The sequence below is a fragment of the Chrysoperla carnea genome, chromosome 2, assembly GCF_905475395.1.
Source record: "Chrysoperla carnea chromosome 2, inChrCarn1.1, whole genome shotgun sequence".
Classification (NCBI taxonomy): Eukaryota; Metazoa; Arthropoda; class Insecta; order Neuroptera; family Chrysopidae; genus Chrysoperla; species Chrysoperla carnea.
Genome location: NC_058338.1, coordinates 33,439,816 through 33,460,889, shown reverse-complemented (window position 1 = coordinate 33,460,889; position 21,074 = coordinate 33,439,816). Strand labels below are relative to the sequence as shown.

The 21,074-nt window shown below is 28.4% G+C and overlaps 1 protein-coding gene across 2 annotated transcripts in view; it reads right to left on the bottom strand.

Moving 5' to 3' along the window:
• Positions 1-20,397, bottom strand: part of LOC123293427 (protein held out wings) — a 278,973-nt gene extending 258,576 nt beyond the window's left edge. For both annotated transcript variants that reach the window (XM_044874247.1, XM_044874246.1), the window contains exon 1: positions 20,039-20,397. In XM_044874247.1, coding sequence (XP_044730182.1) covers positions 20,039-20,174 — 136 coding nt within the window. In that variant the 5' untranslated portion in view covers positions 20,175-20,397. The remainder of the gene's footprint in view (positions 1-20,038) is intronic.
• Positions 20,398-21,074: the final 677 nt, after the last annotated feature.

The window sequence follows — 21,074 nt, the reverse complement described above, 5'->3', positions numbered from 1 at the left end:
GATTATGAACTCCTTCTTATCCTTAAATCTTTCTTCTCTACATATAATTAATAGTTCGTAATTATCCTGGATTTAAAATTGATGAAAAATCGATATTTTTTCAAGAAATAAAGAATGGCATCGTTATTTTTTTGTTTACGATGTATGTAGGCCATTAGTCTCCCTTGATAGACGGTCAACCCTATTAAATTCACAAAATCATAAAACGATATACAAGTGCATTAAATAAAAGAGATAACAGGTACACAACTATACACATGCACCTTGTATAAAATGTATATAAAAATATTCTTTTGTGAATTCGAAGAGCTCAGGTGTCGCATTTAAAAGTATTTAAAAATAAAATCTCTCCCCTATTTAAAAAATTATAATCGGTTTTGTATAAAAGCTAACACATGGTAATAATATGTGCATAGTGTTAAACATTGCGTCATACAGAAGATGTGTGTATTTATCTTAAATGATTTTTGTCTGATTATTAATTAAATGCTTAAATAACTATCGTCATAATGTATTCTACCTCTATGTACAAACACCTCATAGCTCAGTTCTTGGTTCCCGTAATGTAGATTTCGAAATTTTACACGGTCGTTAATATCGGATAATACAGGGGGCTAAGTAGATAGCTTATCTAAGTTAAGTACATTTTTTTTGGTAAGGCAAAACGGTAAAGTTCTATCAGAACGTTATTAATGAGCATTTGCCCTAAAATATTTGTATTGTTTCAAAAGACGTTCGTTAAAGAGCCAAAACGTGGAATCAATTTTTGGGCAAAACAAATATAACTACGAAAATATGAAGTATTTAAATGTAAAAATAGAAAGAAAGGAAAATAACACTTGGTGACGTCATAACCTGCTTGTTATTTACTCTCGCACATTTTCAAATTTTAACGAAAGATAAATTGAAATTGACATCAGGGCAAAGGCCAATTATATGAGAATAGCGCTGTGTCAAAAAATATGTTCATTTTTTAAATTTGGATTTAGGAGAACTTTAGGCCAGGAGGTTACAATCTATAACAACTCAAAATTTCAGACTTTTTTTAATGAGGTCAAAAAAACTATCATTTTGTACAGTTTGTCTATAGCGGTGAGCTAATTTTCTCATTGAATTTACTTGATCTATCTCATTTGATAACTAAAAGTTTCGGCATCAGTTTCAGCTCTGGTTCATAAATTATCGCGCGGCGTTCGGCTAACTTTGAGTGAGTTCGTGTCTACTAAGTTTGTGGCTGCTGTAGCCAAATTTCAGTAAAAAATCAATTTTTTTGTCAATTGTCAACATGTCTAAAAAAGTTTCGGCCGAAACCGAAACTGAGACAGATACCGAAGATCCAGTTTTGGTAGAAATTCCAGTTTCGGTTGGACACCATTGATAACCTTTATCTAAATTTTGAAGAAGTAAAAATAATCCGTTTGTATTTATGTATGACGTTACAGCCTATTAGCCTTAAAAAAAATATTTAAAAACAAAAATAAGATATTGTTTGAGGGTCTCTCAGTATGTAAACATACAAAGTCATTATATGGAAGTTTTATGGCTGTGTTCACACCAGATTTTTTAAAAGATAATAATTTTTATGTAAATATTAGTTAAATGAATATTAAACATACAATTATCATGAACAATTATTAACATTGCAAAATTTCAATATTATTTTGTTTTGCTTGAATTAGGACTACAAACAAAAAAAAGCTTAATATTTTGATCAAATTGCAATTGAATATAATTAAATTCTTATATAAGGCTATCCAAAGTACTCGTGCCACCACCTATAAAGATTGGAAAAGCACTTTCTTTGACAAACCGAATTCACCTGATAGGTAATTTCGCATGCTTTATCGATTTCTCATAAAATCAACCCCCTGATGCTAGTACAAGGGTTAATTTCAACTCGAAATGTGTAATTTTTTTCAGATATTAAATGACTTTTTGTTATTAAGAAAAATTCGAATTTTTAAGAACAAATGTTTAGTTAAAGGATCAACGTGGTGGTTTTAATGACCCTGTGTAAGAACTATTTTCTTTCGATTTGATTTTTCTCTATCATATTCTGTTGAAATTCTTTTATTTGCCAAATTTTTAAAGTGAGAACTCTTTAAAAGGCAGTAAAGTCATAGTCACAAAATGTCTGCCATCAAACAAAATTAAACACTGTTTCCATCCAGATGGGTAACTCAATAATGATTAACGGAAATACACAGTCAGAATATTATAACATAATAAAGTCATTGAAATATTCAATGATATGTATTAAACCGCGATTAAACATACAAATTAATTATTAAAAGAATGTATACTGTACAAGGTGGTCCGTTAAAAAATAAATAAAGTTATAATGTGTAGTAAGAGATACATTATTCTAAGAAAATACTCTGTTATTCCTAAAATAAAATAATATTGCAATAGTTCCTCCTATAATATGATCCTTGAAATAAGCTGTTTTTTTTTTATCTAACATTTGAATAATATAATAAAATAGCTTTACGAGATCACAGGCATTTTTAAACATGTCGTTCACCATTAATCAGTGGAAATTATTCTTAGTTAATGATTATTAAACTTACCGTATTACAGAATAGTGACTGTACATCGTTAAATTCTATGATAATAATTTCGAATAATTACTACATACCTGAAACAAAAAACAAAAAATTTTAATATTTTTCTAAGAAGTTTAGTGCATTAAATTTAATTTCAATAAGTTCTTAAGTAAAGTTATTCTTAAAAATTTTTTATATTGAATTTGGAATTCTACTTAAGGACGTTGATGTGCTACCAATAGTAAAGTATAAGGGAAAAGAGGAGGTACTCAACGTACTGTGACAAGGAGTGGGGAGAGTCCAAATTTGTGACGTCATATGTTCACATCTAAAATATTAAAACGCAATATTTATGCGTAAACAAAAACCTTAAATCTAAAATATTAAAACGCAATATTTATGCTTAAACAAAAACCTTAAAAATATTATCATTTCAAAAACTGACAAAAAACTATATTGTATTAACTCCATCTGCAATATCTCATTATTATCGGTAACTATATTATTGATAGCCACCCAGTATATGATTGAGGATTGACAGCAAAATCAAATAATAATATTTGCATATCGGAAATACTAAAAATATATTCATCATAAAAAATTACATGACTTGAAAATATGACAAAATAAATTACCGACGGTCATAATTATTAATACTTGTTATTCATTAATTATTATTAATAATATAATACAATCTCTATAACCCGAACACATGTGTAGAAAATAATGTTACTTAAAATTAAAATCGGTACTCAAAATAGCCCGATTACTGGATTTATTTCTATTAATGGGGTTGTATGGAAAAATTCATTATAAATATATCTATTTTTTTCGGAGACACACGATAGACAGAATAATGTTAGCTGTAAGATCCCAAAGTTGCAAAATTTTTGGTAGTTTTAATAGCGAGATAATGCATGATTTCGAGGCCAAAGTATGTAAAACTCACTGTCCTTCCAACAATTTTTAACGATACTAAAAACTTCTCGCGACAGAATTGAAAAAGTAGGAAACTTGAAAGGAATATTTTTAGAATTTAAAAAAAATAGCACGTCGTTTTGTTTTCGAAATATTAATTTTAACGAAAATTTTTCGAAGTTGGGAGCATTAATTCTCAGGTGTTTTAAACGGTTCAAATTTTGGAAGCTTTGGGATTTAACAGTAAGCCCTATCTTACAAAATAATAACAAAAATGTATGATATTAGGATGTATATACAAAAAAAAAATCATTTTTGAGTGACTGGTAGAGAGCAGCATGGAAAGCGCGGGCGGACAAAAAGTGTTCCGATTACTCGACGTTTCCGATCATCGAACTTTTACTTTATTTCTAATGTTTTTCGTTATCATTCAATAAGTTAATTAAAAAAAATAAATACTTTTATTATTACTCAAGTACTCGCTCTTTCTGCAACAACTGTTTTCCGTGCAACAATTTAACGAATTGTGTGCACCATTATTATCTGAACTAAAGCCTCATTTAAAAATTAACAACAGCTTCTTAACATTTACTTTTAAACTACAAATTTTAAATAGCTTATTCGAGCTTTTTCATGATTTTATTTTAAATATTCATCGAATATAATCTATCATTAAATATTCAGATTATCAGGAACATTCTATAATAATAATATTGGGTTTTACATGAAATGTGCAGAACAAATACCACACAAGTTATGATTAAAAACGAACTGTAATGATATGATATGAATTCACATGCAACAAGATAGTTGTTAGTTAGGTAAGGTCTGTACCCACACATTGTGATATCAAAAGATTTCTTGATGCGTGTCCATATGTTAGGGTAGGTAAATAAAAATGCTATCACCACAGGCTTTGATTAAAAAAAAATAGAAAAAAAAATTAGAAGCATTTATTTTTATTTTTCATTGTCAAAAATACTATTATGGAACGGCATTTTTTTTCTAAATACAGTAATTAATTGTATATTCACTTGATTTTATTAAAGTATCGGAAGTAACACAGTGAAATTTTTCATGAAATTAGTATTGAAACGATTACACAGATCTGCAAAACAAATTTTATTTCACCTGCACGGAATATTTTTGGTAAATGAAAATCAATTTCATTAAATCACGTCAGATTTTCTTATAAAACTTACTTTAAAAAGCCAAAAATCGGATATTTGATTATTTGGTGGAGTAAGTAAAAAGGATATTATGACAGGATGTTATTAGGGATGAACTAACCCCCAAATTGTTTAATTTTTTTGATATTTGAAACCTTTTTTCTTCTTCTTGCTGCTATTTCGAGCACGCTTTTGATGCTAGGTTATCACAAACTTGGAGGAGTGCGTTAATTTAATTTCTAAGACTGCGGTGCTCCCTTTTAAATCAACATCTCCCTTATTACCCCTTCAACTTTCTTGGATTTTCAAATTTTCAAATTAGTTTTATAGGAAAACCTGACGTAATCGAAGTTTTTTTTAATGTGCTACGCAATTTCAGTGGGTTAAAATCTACTTTATGCAATAAACAAACAACCCTGAGCAGTTTTCATTTTCAGCAGACATAAGTTATTCATGGACTGATTTTAAAATATATTACACAAGACAATTTTCTCGATGCAATTAATTTTTCCTTGTCCTAAGAATATTTCTACATTTAAAAATGAAAAAACAGTCGCAGGTGACTTCATTTCTACAAATATATCAACAGGCTAGAGTGAAATTAATACAGACAAAACTTAGTTTTATTAAATTGACGTGATTGTAATAATCATTAATTATTCTACAAGGTTTCTTAAAGCTGTAATGATCCAATCCAATAAAATAACATAGAGCAAGCAATTCTTAGTCGTTTTGAATTCTAAAAAGTAATAAAACAAGCGCTACCATGCACGAATATTGTCTAATTACTCGATAAAATAGTAGTAAAAAAGGAAATAAATCGATAAAAATATCTTAAATACCGATTTATGAAGAACAATAAACTAAAAAAAAAAAAAAACGCAACAAGTAAATTTGGCAATTTTTGAATGTTCAAGGCGAGTTCTCATTTTGATAAACCATTTTATAAAGGATAGAAGTTTGAAAAGAATTATCAAGATTGCGTCTACTACCGCAGAACTATTGAAATCAGGTGACTAAGCTCTTCAAAAGTAAAGGATCTGATTTTGCACTTCACTTAAAACAGTGTCTGAAAAATTAAAAAATTAAAATGTTTATCAAGTTTTTATGCAAAATACCGTAACTTTTTAGCATGTGATAGAAATGTGAAAATAGCATTACTACGATTTCTTTGATTAAAATACGTTCTCCTCTTTTCTAAGGATGGTCAGAGGATGAAAAAAATGTGGACAAGTGAGTTTTTGACCTTTAAAACATCAACATAACTCAAGAAACATGCATTTCCTTAAAAAAAGGTGTATTCAGAAAACTTTGTATTTTCATATGAGAAAATTTAACGGCTAGAAACGAATCTTATAAGAAGAGTCGCGCACAATCAGGTGAAAAAGGGAGGATTTTATTACCTATAAAAGATGCCAAATTTACCTACCACCAAAATAATAAAATATATACCTAAAAGCTATATAATATTACATTTAAATAAATAAAAAGTATATCTCATTTTTAATTAGATGTCGCTGAAATAATAGTTATGTTTTTTTTTTTTTAGTTATATATAGTTTATAGTTAAACAGTTTGTTGCGGCAATATCCAAAAGGAATTCAATGTATGTGCATATGCAAAACTATTTAAAAAAGTAAATGAATAAAACAGATAAAAATCGTTTTACTTCGACTTTGCATTACTTTGCTATATAGTTATATACATATAACACAATATATACATATTATAAATAAAATATTTCTATATGTTATTAACAGAAACTCATAATGACGTATTTTTATAATAAAAAACAGATCACATGATAATAATGTATGGTAGGTATTATGAACAGTTAAATGTTTTTGTAATATTATAAAAATATACAGTGTGTCCAATTCAATCATATGGACAATTTGTTGACAGTTTTATGAAAAAAGTCACAAAATCCAAATCAGCTCATCCGTTTAAGAGCTGCCACAGGTAGGCAGGCAGACACTCGCGTACATAGCGATCAAACACCTCTCTTTCTGCACCGAGGGTTAAAAATAATTAAATCTTTTTTTAATGGTAGATAGAATATTTGACGATACTTTACAATAAAAATCAACTTTTGTTCATAAAGATGTTGATAGTGTAAAACAGGCATGGGCAAACGTGGCCTAGAGAAGTCCCTCATACTTATCTAAAATACGAGTAAGACAGTGACAACCAAAAATACGAGTAAGACAGAGAGACAACGTTTATTTTTTATACTTATCTCATTACTATAATTGAAAGTGAGATATGTAGAAGAGTCGTATATCCGTTTCGCTTCCATCTCTATGAGCAATGCGGATTTGGATAAAGAGACACACAATAAAGTTTATGGCACACAATAAAGTTATAACAATGGTTACTTAAAAAAACTCGCCCATGCCTGGTGTTAAAAAAGGGTCTTACTCTTGAGCAAAATTTAAGTTTTTCGATAAAACTCATATGGAATGCAAGAAATTGACATTTAATTTTGAGTTTTAGATCATGCGAAGTTTTCCGTATGATACCGACTTAATTAGACACACTGTATAACGAATACTTCGTGGTTGTAAATCCATTACCATTGAAGATCAGTCGTTAGCCCCAAAAATGGATTGAAACTCTGTTCTGAACACCTTTCACACCAATTCATTCACACATTTATAGCTTATTCGATTGATCTTAATCACATTCAAAATTCGAAAAATAAATATTTAAATTTTTTTTTTTTTTTTTTTGGTACGCAAATAGGATCCGGACGCTATTTATACTCGATAAAAGATGCCAATCAAATAAACGGCGTCAGGATTCTTAAATATTTAAGGACGAAACGAACTACAGTGCAACCTTAATATAACGAACCTCAATATAACGATTTCCTCGATTTAACGAATTTTTCGTAATCCCCTTGAATTGTCCATAAGAGTCAATATAAAATATACCTCTACATTACGAATATTCTTTGCGTACAACCTCTATATAACGAATTTTCAACTATCAAGAAATAGTATAAATACATAGCAAACACATATACATATGTAGTAATTTGATAAAAATGTGTTATCATTTATTAGTATAAGTACGTAATACATATTGAGGTGAATAAAACTATTCTTTTACCTCTTTATAACGAATTTTAGACCAATCTAACCTCAACATAACGAACCTCAGTTCAACGAATTACTTGATATAACGAATATTTACTGGTTCCCTTCAGATTCGTTATATCGAGGTTGCACTGTATTATGTCAAAGTCGATGAATATCATATTCCCGGCCATATTATATTGTATCTATCGGTTTTATATTTTTCAGTTTTGTATTGACAAAAATAGCGCCTTTTCAAGAACAAAATTTTTAATCGCTATATTTCGAAGTAAATGTGAATGAAAATTATCGAAATAGGTTAAAAATGTTTTCTGGGATAATTGTAACAATTGATGCGAGTGGCATCAAAATCAATCCCAACCCATTTTCGGGAATACTATCAATAATAAATTAAAGGATACTTATTTCTAACCACTTTGTATAAAATACACTTATTTATAAAATGCACATACATGAATCAAGTAACGACTAACCCATTGGCTTACAAAACTTAATTCCAAGTATCATTTCATTAATAATTACAAACTTCTAGTTCATCAAAATATTTTCCGAATTCAATCAAAAATAGTAGCTGTATTTAAAGTTATTTCGCTCCACTTTCAGATTCTTTTGCATACGATTCATAATTATACCATTCAAGTTCAAAATGAGTTTATTAAATCGTCAAACATCTTAAAATTAAAGTGCCAGCCTAAACTTTACCCATGTTACATGGTCTTATAAATGAATTTTATTTTTCAATGCATATCTTACATTTTCGGAATTTTTTCTGACCTTTAACAATACAGGATCATTGAAATTATTATTGGATATTCTATAAACTACCAATAACCCAATTTTCATCGAGATCGAGAAATTTTCATACTCAAGGGGGTATACATTTTTTATTCTATTAAAACTACTAGGACACTGAAATCGAACATAGTCGAATAAAAATTGTAAAATTTTACACAATTTCACTCCAATAGTCTTAATAGAAAGATCTTTGTCATTTTTTATTTCGCATTTTTTAAAAATATAGAATTTCTAGTGTTAATACTGCTTTAAATATTAACATTCAAATTTCATCAATTCAAAAATTTAGAGAATGCTAAAATGATTTTTATGTAACTAAAAATAAAAACATTTCTCAGTTTTATTTTTTCTAATATTATGAAGATATTTCTTTTGAAATCAAAATATCATGTATCTATCGTTTCTAATTTCAAATATAAAAATAGAAATCCTTAAAAGTTATTTCAGCTTTTTATTTCTTTGAAATGAGGAACAGCGTTTATGACATTTATAAAAATGAAATTTTCTGATGTTCTGTCATTATGTTTACAAACTCGAAATAATTTTTTAAGAAATTAGTGTCAAAAAAATGTGTTTAAATTTTTTGTGATTACAATATGATTGATGGTGTTAAGCACTGTCCTAAAACATTAAAAAGTGTTTAAGAATTGAATTTCAAAAAAAATATTTTTCACGAATATGAATTATTTCTCAACAACATCCAAAACTTGGGGTAATACTAAGAGGAACACACTATCTTTATCATGCAAATAATACAACTTTCGGAATCGTAAATACAAAAAAAAAATATTTTCCGACACAAACATTTGAGGTGATTTGGGTAAGACAAGGTCACCTTAATTTTTGGAAACTTGACAGAAGTCATGCGTAGACTTGCTACTTGTTGAGAACATTCGCAAAAACAGAGCAAAAAATCTCTAGCCTCGATTGAATATTGTAAGCTCGTTTTCCTACATCACAAGACATCTCTGCTTCCCGGAAACGAGATGATCTCACAGAGAATAGAAACCTGTTGAGCTTCTGTGCTAGGTATCCTATTGCAAATGTATTCAACACATGCGTTCATCGAAGTATAAATTAAACCGAGTTATAATAAATTTTTTTTACTACAAAAAACTTTTTATAGTTTTCCTTGTGTATATCGCCAATTTAACGTGAAAAAAAGATTAATTTAAATAAAAATCTGGCATGGGTATTAAAGTCCATAGAATAATTCCCAATAAATCAGCGCCAAAGTTAAGAATTGAATATCATTCCTTCAAAAATAAAATTAACCAAATCAAGTGAAAACAAATAACTGACTGACTTGATTGTTGAAATACCATGTATAAACAGTGCTTATTACACAATCGTTTGTTTTTTACACCATGTGAGTAAAGAAAGATAGACACTCTTATTCGCAAACTAATAAAAATATTTTTTCTCTTACTTCCTCAGTGAATATAGTCTATAAACAAACATCCACATACATAATATATGTAACGTATAAATTTAAAATATATGCAATACCTGTATACATACAATAAAATGTTTATAACATTATTTGCGCCCTCACGGATAAACAATAATATTTACGAAAAAATGTTTCAAAAAAATTATTTTTTATAAGGAACATTCCTACTTTTGTTCTATCTCAAGACCCAATTGGCCTATGTTGTTCATTTAGAGCTAGACCTCACTTTTTACGTCCTAATCAAACTATAAAAATTTCAGCTTGATATCTCTCTTCGTTTGTTGAGTTATCGTGGCGACAGACACACAAACGGACAGACAGACAACCGGAAATGGATTCTTTAGATGATAATATGAACACATACCAAAATTCTGTTGATAGTATCAATATTTTTAAGCATTACAAACTAGAGACTAAACTTAGTATACCCCGATATATTTCATATATACTAGGTATAAGAAACACATTTAATAACAGACAATTTTAGATGTTGACTTTAACAATTATAAAAATAAAGTCCTCTGTCTCAACTCAACCTCTTAGTCAGGTAGACGAAATGAATTTTGTAAACACATCTTGAATTCTATAGGGTCAAAGTACAGTTAAATAGATAATAATAAATAATACTAACAAACATTTTTAAAACTTTTAAATGTGAAACACATACGATAAGTTTATACTGGGGGATTTCTAAAAATATACCAACCAAAACATACGCACAAGAATTGTGGTCGGGAATTACACTGCTGCATTCAATGAAGTTTTTAATGATAAAAATGAAGATATTTAAAACAAAATATACATTCAGTAAAAAGAACCTCGATCATTTCGTCAGGTTTTAACGAACAATCTGTCGAAAAAATCATCCCCCCAATTAATCTATTTAATCAATCAATATTATTATATTTTTATATTATGATACCAAAATTTTACATTGATTTCAAATTTTTGTGCATTTTATTTCTCATATATGAATTATGATTATTTTACTCAATGAATTATGACCATTTTACACTTAAAGAAATTGAAAACTGTGCGTATATTTTAGCTGTATAAAACAATCCTTTCGAGTGTTATGAAAGGGGGATAAGGTAGTTATATATAAGTCAAAGTCCTTCATACATGGTATTTTTAATAGCTTTTGCTTGAGTACTAAATATTCAAATATTAACTTAAAGTATAAAATATTGACGATATAAGTGCTATTATCTGTTAATTTACTGAAAATTTCTCAGAAACAAATTAAATTCTAAATTTTACATTAAAAATTATACAAATTAAAAAGTTGTATAGCTTAATTAAGAGTAGGTAACATATTTATTATACTTAAGTACAAACAATTTTTTTTGTAATAAATTTGTAACCAGGGTAGGGTATATTTTTAACAAAGTTATTGCTAAAAAATGTTTTTACTGAATAAACATCGACATACTTCCCTCTGTAATAGTTTCTTAATATTTGTGCATCCCATCCTTTTCAAAGATTTGCATGTGGCAATATTTATTTTTTTGACAAATAGAGATTGTGGAATGGATTAATAATTTTTTTGTTTTCGATTTTCTTAAGTACCGCACACCCTGCAGACTAAGCAAAGTTTTGAATATGGCAATCTTACTTCTTCGACAAGCAGCGATTTTTATGTCTTTTGGCATTAAATTTTAAAACATTTGCAGTTTTCTTTTTCGGTAACTCGATCTGCTACTATTATAATCGTGAAAGTTTTAGAAGATGAATGGATGAAGATGAAAACTACTTAACGATTTTGACGAAATACTCACAGTATTATAGCTCACACATCAGGATAGGACATAGACCTTGCTAAGACTAATGCCTGTACTACATTGCGCTCCGTGACCGAAGCTAAATCCAGGCCGAAGAGAAAGAAGGCGAGCTAGGCAGGGGCCAGCGGATTGGAGGATAGTACGTGGTTGAGTTGTCTTTAAAATTGACATTGTCTATATTGCGAGTTTTATGGAGGGGGGGGGGGAGTGAAGGCAAGGGTGGTGAAGGGCATAACTCGGTAATCTTCCTTGCCCAGAGATGCAGGTGGTTAACTGATAGTACTACAACTGTGTGTTGTCTAACGCCTGTGATGGTAAAAACTGAAGAATAATCCATATTATAAATATAAAAACCAAATTTTTCAAAATACTGTCCTGGTATATATAAGCGTCTTAAAAAAATATGAATTTGACGCATACAATATTGCTATAATTACATGTGACAGGCGTAGTATTACATGAGTCATGTTTTTAAGTATATTTTGAATTTATACAAGTTGTTTTACGTATGATCAACCTAACATCATATGGAATTTGCATTAAAATATGTACATACTTTTTGAGTAAATAATAATGGTCTAAGGGTATATAGAATAAATCTGAATGATTTTAAATATAAAGAGAGTTTGTGCACCATCAATAAATAGTAAAAACAAAGTCGCTTATTATTGTCTGTATCAATCATGTCCCTATGCATGCTTAGGCTTAGATCCTTAAAACTACGGAGACTGATTCAAGAGGAAGGTTTTTATGTATAAAACATACATAGTATAGTAGAGTAGGGGTTTCAAATAGGAGTTGAAAAGAATGTGCTTCAAAAAATTAAAAATTTGTGCATCCATTAAGCTCAATTATTGACAAAATATACAACCTGTAAGATTGTTTTTATCTATTTCTAACCTTCGGCAGGGGTTAGAGGGGATGAACAATTGAATATTTTCAAATATACCCAAGCGGGGTATCAAATAAAAGAGCATGACGTGTACATTACAAAACTGTAACCGCTACGCAAGGGGATATGGGGGTGAAAGTGGGGATGTTGCCCAGCAAAGCGGGTAGTTCACATCTAGTTAGGGAATAAAATTATGATCATATTTCAGTCAATATTAAACCACTTTCCTTCTTAGCCGGAATGTAAATTCTTTTGATTTCTGTACGATAGTATTGCAATTATAAATAAGCCATGAAAACAGAAGAAATAAACAATATTACATTAACTTAAGATTTATTTTATTTTTAAATTGTACCTTTCTATTCTTATAAGTTAACTAAAGTTATTCCCTTAACGAGAGACAGAGCTTCGTTGTTATCATTTTTATTTTGGAAAAGATCGCAATTAATTAATCCTTAGTATTTTGGGTCACAATTGTGCCAATATTCCAAAAAAAAAAACTTGATTTTTTAACCGACTTCAAAAAGAGTAGACTATCAATTCGTCTGTATGTTTTTGTATGCATACATGCACCTCATTTAATAGTTAACTTATATTTACAAAATTACAAAGGGAGTTGCATTAGATTTCATAAGAGCAGTACTGCGTCTAACGCAGCATAGTATCTGCGTAGCATAGTATCATAATAGAATAGAACAATTTAAAGTGTAATTTTTATTTTGTGGCTTATACAATTGATCTTACAATTTCACCCCTTCAATATTTAGCGAACTCTCATTCTGTATGTACGTAATATGGAAATAAAGGTTGAAAATTATGTTATATTATTATACAAAACATAAGAATGTATGATCTTATTGGCATTATTCGTTAAGTTATTTAGATTTAGACTACAGCAAACAAGTATTATAGTAATAAAAGTACCAAACGTTAGTATGTTAAATTAGCATTTGTAAAGTATGATGTATTTTTAATAACTATAAAAAACATGTACATATATTTCATAACTTTAATAATTTACAAAAGTTTATGACTCAAAATGAAATATATTCAACTATTTGGCAATAGAAAAAGTGTGAAAATCGTTTCTTGTTGTTTGTGTTTATCATTTATTATTACTTAATGAAAACTTTTAAAATTATGTTGTCTCTAAGACAGGTTATGATAGGCAGGCTGCGTACTATTTTCAGACGCATTTTTAAATAAAACAAATGTTTGTTGCAGGGTGTGAAAACTATACACATTTTTAAGATTATTCTCGTCTGCGAAAGAATTAACAACCTTTCAACAGCTGTTTTCTTCAGTGTCTGTATACCGAGAACTGAATCGATTTCAATTTTCAAAAAAATCTGTTTTGAATTTCATTAAATTTTTTTTTACCATTGTTCGAAAAGGTACTCAAGTTTTTTACAGCACCTTTAGAAAATCAAGAAGAAATTCTAGGTAAGTGGTGAGTTATTAAAAAGTGAAAGAAATCTCTGTTAAAACAAACACATTTTGTATGTTCTAGTAGAAAATCTTGATATAACTGCGACCTTCTCTCTGAAATTGTCATTAACTAAGACTAGGGATGGTGAACCAATGGGATTCAGGGATGGCACACGACACAATATTTTGTACAAATCACCTATCATAATGCTCACTATATAAGTAAACTACTTAGCGGCTTGAAGAAGCTAGCTCGTACTATTTTAACCATATTTTCTCCTACCCATGCTTGCGAGTAACTATTTTCAGAGATGATAACATTAAAGGCTAGCTTTGTCAGATGACTTCAGTTAGCATTCATTCTGCTAACTGGAGTCATCTGAAAACTTACAACCCTGATAAAAGTGATTTTCCCAATAATCACGAAGTTAAAATTATTTAACGTGAAACGTATATGGCATCATTAAACATTTCTTTAGAAAAAGGATACATAAAGCTTCACCACCATTGAACAAGACAATGATATTTAGCTACTCATTTATTAGATTTCAAGTCAATCAGATTTAAAGTTTCCGAAGAACAAAAATCACTATATTGACAGAGACCAATTCGAACTTTGCATTTGCAATCTCTTGTATTTTTAATTTCAATCAACTCCAAAATTTTATAAGAATTAGAAGAAAAAAAATGTTAGAATTAGAAAGGGGCTGAAAAATTATAATACTCAAATCATTGCAAATTTATACAGTTCGGAAATATACCACAAGATGCATTTTTTTCTCATAACGAACTATTTTAGAAATTTAATTCACTTCATCCTCCTTCGGCAAAGTCATCAAATGTAGAACATTACGTTCTATGCTACAAAAAATCCAGGACCGTGAAACACAAAAATTAACAATTTGGGACCAAATGATTCAATGTATAAAGTAAGTATACACACCCAAAGTGTATTTAAGTGGAGATTCTTTGATTTACAGGAAACATAAAAATACTTTAAGCCAGTTCCGCTTTCATTTTATGTTTAAAAAAATATTTAAAACATTATCAAAACCGCACTGAGTCATGAAATGTACTTGCAATATTTTTGTTGTCAAAGATTTATTAATGTGTGAATAGTCCAACGACAAAGGCTTCGTATATCACAATTTTGAACAAATAATAAAAATTTTCCTATACCTCTCCAAAGTATTGTGACACACAAGTGCATGCTGTCATACCATATATTTTAAATCATTTTCTGTACAAGATAACTGCAATTACAAGCGTTCGCTTATAAAATGCATATACTTCCGATATAATATATTTGAATTTATTAATCAACACGACAAATTGGAGAACGGATTTTATGCGAAATAAAAAAGATGTCTCAAAATAGAAAGACATTTTCAAATGGTTAACCAACTAATATGTTATAAAAAATAAAGCCACTGTGTCATGTTTAGTAGGCCTGGATCGAGTTGCCACGGGTTGGGATTGTTTTTAGCCCTTTTTTGGAAATAAAATTTACAAGTTTACTAGTCAGTATAGAAAATTGCAATATTATGGTGACATACATGTCAGGTAGTAACATCTTTTTAGGCAAAATTCGGAAGCCTTGCAATTTGGGACACTTTGCCTCTATTTTAACGAAATATTTTGCAGTAGGGAGCAAGCTGATAGACTTATACCTTTGAAAATTATAAGCTCAAAACATGGCTGATGCAAGATCAAAAACAAAACTCGTTTGGCCAAGACTGAGATAATTTTTGCAGCACCAAGACTCATCTCTGCAAAATGAAGGTTCGATTCCACAAGACCAGAACCCAGTTCTGCAAGACCATTACTAAAACTAATAATGCAAGACTAATACCAAAATACAACGATCAAGATAACTATGGTCTTGGTTTTTGGTCTCATTAAATACTAAAAAAAACAGCTTAAGAATTAAAAATTCTCAATTATTTAACATTATTTTCCAGATAAATCCAATCTTGATTAAGTATGGAATAAAAAAAACAGTAATTTGTGTGATTCTTAAGTAATTCAAACTAATTTTATGCGTTGTTTGGTATGTGTTTAAACTTTGTTTGTTGTATAATATAATAATAATATTAATAATAATAATGACGATTACACAGTCTCACAGTTTTAAACATAAATTAACATAATAATTAACCTATATTTTCATTTATTTTATAATTTTTTTTAATATTTAAGATTTTAAATACAAAACAACGCATGCGTTCGTTTTCTTTTTAAAAAAAACATCATCTTTTTATTTTATAATTATAATTAAATAATAAACAATTTTATTTTATTAACTTGTTCCTTAATAGCTTGCAATCCTTTGACTAAAGAAAAAAAATTTAATTATTTTTATTAATGCCAACTTGTTAAATGTTGACCATTAATTATAAATATTTACTATCAGAGCATATAAAATATTGTTTTTGATAAAGTTAAGAATTCAAAAAATTTCGTAAATAATGCTTCTTATCTTTTTTTAAAATATTGTAGTTTAAAGGTCCAAATTTAATTTTTAATTTAACCATTTAAATTAAACAATTTTATGTAGCGTTATCGAAATATACAAAATTGTTTTCTGTGATTGTCCACAATTTCCTCTTGTCAGCAAAAATTAATGAAAATTTCAACTATAAAAATTTGATTAATATTGCACAGTCGATTTTCTATTAGAGGCACGAGAATTTCTTTGCAAGAAACATATTTCTAAAAGATTTAACACTCTATCAATTATCCAAAAAAAAATTTATCTCTAGAAGTTAATAATATAAAAATTAGAAAAACTTTTACTATTAATAAAATTCATTTTTATATTTCCCTGCTCTCGTAATACGTGTACAAATATTTTCGCGTAATAAAACATAATATTAAAAGCCATTTAGCCATAATCACTTATGTAAAAATATTTCTTTTCGATATCGGAAGAAAAATTCGAATGATTAGAAGAGAATAAAAATTAGAAAGAAACCACACAGGGCAAAATCATGTACGAACATTCAATAACTTATTTACAAGTAAAATACGAAAATTGACGCTCATGAAAATTTGTGTTTTTTATGGTGTAAATACAAAGCTTTCTGTGTAAGAAATACTTTAGTGGTGCATTTTATAAATTCTTTGAGAAGACTAATTTTAAGAGTCGAAACATTTTTTGCTAGTTCCCTTAACTATCAGGTGGGATTTATAATGTAACTGATTAAGGACGTTCCCAAAAAAAATGAATGTTTCAAAATATTTGAGTCTTATGTTTCAAATTTTTAGGGTGCATTCGGTAAGAAGTTGGGAAAACAATTCAATATAGGATTTATAAGCTCAAAACACAAACTTAAAAAGCTCAAATCTATAAATTTTATACCGTAACGGGTATTAAAAAATGTGTCTGCCTATCAGAGACGACTTAAAAATGATAATAAGAAAACATGATTTTTTAGGGTCGTCCTTAAGGAATTAGTTAAAGTAAGCTATTATTCGGTATATAAGAAACTAAATTCATTCATTTGAAAAGATAAAATGCTAAACAATGCAACAGAAACTAGATCATAGACTTAGATCATTAAACAATATTTAAAATAAATCGATTATTTGAGCAAATTATAAAATATTATTTCCTGGCATATTTAGGAACGCTATTGTTTCAACACATGCATGTTATTGTTCTAATAAATTACAAAAAAATTTATTTATTTTAACATTAAAAAGGTGGGTCAGAAACAACCGCCCAAACAATAATCACAAAAACTATTATACATCATTTTTGACAATCAAAATCATGTTATGTTAGCATAAAACAAAACAAAAGTACATATTATCACTAAAATAAAAAGAGTCTAGACTGAACAAATTTGCATAAGTTAAGGCTACTTATTTGTTATTTGCAATTGAATTTAAATGAATTTTTGAAAAAAATCATTCAATTATCACCCTGTTTTGCTATTAATACTTGTTTTGGTATAAGTACGTTAACTGGTAAAAGTTTCAAGTTGGTATAGTTACTGACATTATTTTTTGACAAATTTCTATAAATTTAAACAAAATTTTAATTTCTCACCGAAATTAATTCGTCAACAGTACATTTATTCTTTCATAAAACATACAAAATTATTTTTATAGTACCAAATTTCCTTACTACCTTAATTCAAGAGAAAATAAGTATAAGACTGCTTAAAAATTAAAATACAGAAATTTTTATTTGCTTATATTTTAAGAGCTATATTCTTACAAATAGCATTTTTGACAGTGATAGAATGTAAAATACTCCTAATATTTTTGTATGCAAGTGAGGGTTAAATTTTCGATACCTACGTCGGTTATTTCGGCTTAAGATTGTACAATCGATTCTAGTAATTTATAGTCGAACGGTATGGCGATAGAAATTAGCCAAAGTTATATTCTAATACTATTTTTATTTGAAAACTTTGAATTTTCTTTCATTGGGTTATACGAAAATGTTTAAATGCGCTACCATTAATAATTTTATTATTCTAAGTGATAACATAACTGAATAATTCAGTTTATCATTTTTACAGGCGACATAACGCGAAATCTTTTGTCCGATTTTCAACATATGTCCCAAATATATACAAAAGAAGTTGAGTTACAGAAAAATATTGATCATAATCTTTAAGATAAATAAATTAAAGACTAGACAAAATAGTCGCAAGAAAATTATCATTGCTTTATTTAGTAAAATAAATTAATTTTTACAAGTTAGTATATTCGTAAAACGGAAATGAAAATTTTAATGGCTAAAGTCTATAAATTTACTACGTAAGATATGTTTAAAGCTTCTGTGTATAAAACACAAAATGTTATATAAAATTCGCAAAATAACATTCGAGCTTCAAAGAATAGAAGATATAGTTGTGTTAGCAGCACTTTGTTCATCTTCGACCATTATGCAGTCCTAGAATTTATTTTTGGTAATGCATTGTGAAATATTTACGGTTTTCAGATTCTGCTGTTTTCAGACCTGTTTTAACGCAAAAGTTAGATATTTGGGATTAAAATATCTACAATATAAGCATTTCGGGGCAGAATAAAAACGGGAAAATTCAATTTAAAATAACAGGAAACGAAAAGAAGAAATCTGTTTCGTTCAAAAAAGAAAAAATGAATTGGTCATTACTTAAAGGAAATAATTAAGATTACTATTCCCAGGCCAACTAAGGTAGCAAAACCAAAATTTAGCTTTATTACTAAATATTAAGAATATTGATAATTGATTACGCTAGCCAAAACTTTTTTTGTATCGAATAGATACTGCGGAAAGGTGCGATTCATCGCTAAGCGACGGGCATTGAAACTTAAATGTTAATTGATCACCTCGCCGCAATAAATCGGGCCACAGTATGCTCAAACTTACAACGAAATGTGGAAATTACGAATTACTACAAAAATATAAAAAAAAGTAGGTTATGAAACCGTACATGAATGTCAAACACAAAATATGTCTGTGTTTTTATACAAATATTTTTATGTTATCAAAGTATATTGCATGTCTTTAAAAATTATCATGTTATTAAACAATTACTATACAAAAAATAAAAACTGATACTGTACGGGTAATTCATCATACATAGAGCACATGTTAAATATGCAACCCGCATGAGAAAGGAATTTAATAAAATAAACTTCACAATGTATCAATTTACTTAAACGCCATGCCAAGCCGGTCCGGTACAATTCACATTTAATCAAAATAATAATTTTGACAAGGAATAGAAAAAGAAACAATTAAAAAGACCCATTTGATTGAAAAGAATTTCAATTCACACAACATTTTTGCAGTTATTTTCGTTTTTAAAATGTCTTTAAACTTCACACACATCTAAGAAACTGTTACTATACACACATCTGAACTAAGCTAGACAGTGTAGAATGTAAGTAAGTCGATTGGTGTCGTATTATCGTCTTTCAAGAATATCTTTTTTTTAAAATGTTAATAAATACCTTCATCTAAAAGCCTTTCCACGTGAATGAAAATATTTGGAAATGCGACAAGCTGTTTTCTGTCTTTTAATAACTGCGCCAAGTAATCAGCTATACTTTGTGTGTTGCCACAATTATTCGGTTCTGTACCATTCATTTTTAATAAATTTTTTATATAAACAAAAATATTACAACAAAAAAAAATTGATAAAATAAAAACACCACAACAAACAAAAAATACTGAACAACAAATATCAAGACGCGGGCGTTCAACACGGACGCGTTTTTTGTCAAAATTTTTTAGTGTGTTAATGCGTTTTCTTAATACTTTTTTTTAAAATTTGTTTAGTTTTTAGTAACAACAACACATCCACACTCAATCACTGTTAGTAATCTACTGAAATGCTGGTTAAGTAAACTTGTCTGAGTGCCTCATCTAAGATGGCTGGGCGTACGATATAATACGCATGCGTTGCCCTCCCACTGTTACTTTTGTAGTGTGGGTCATGCCATATACGGTGAACCGAAACATATACATAGATATATTATACTCCTGTATATTTATTGTTTAAATATGTGAAATTTTTATATTTCTGTTTTGTTTTTTTTTTTTCTTTTGTTTCATAAATATTTGTATCAATTAAATAATTACTTAAAATGTTTTTAAAGTCTCTTTTAATTAAATTTAAATTCTCTAATCTAAGGCGAGTTGAATTAAATTTTAACTATTTTATGAAAACTAATATTATGTTCTCTCATGTCTCCGGTAATGTATTTAGTTACTTTCTCAGACACCAATGACTGAAATTATAGTTTAAATATTGGCGCGCTTTCTTTTGTTTTAGTATGTTTACTGTGTTTGAAATAAAAATATGATCTTAGTGCTTATGATCTGACTGACAGACTTTTATATGTTTACGAACCGATTTATGTCGATCGCTACCGAAGTTTAAATAAAAATGAAATTAATTGAAATGTGTTAGTTACTGTATGATCAAGAGATTATGAATATAATGAATTTTTATCGTGTTTTTTTTTTATGGTAAATTTTCTTGAT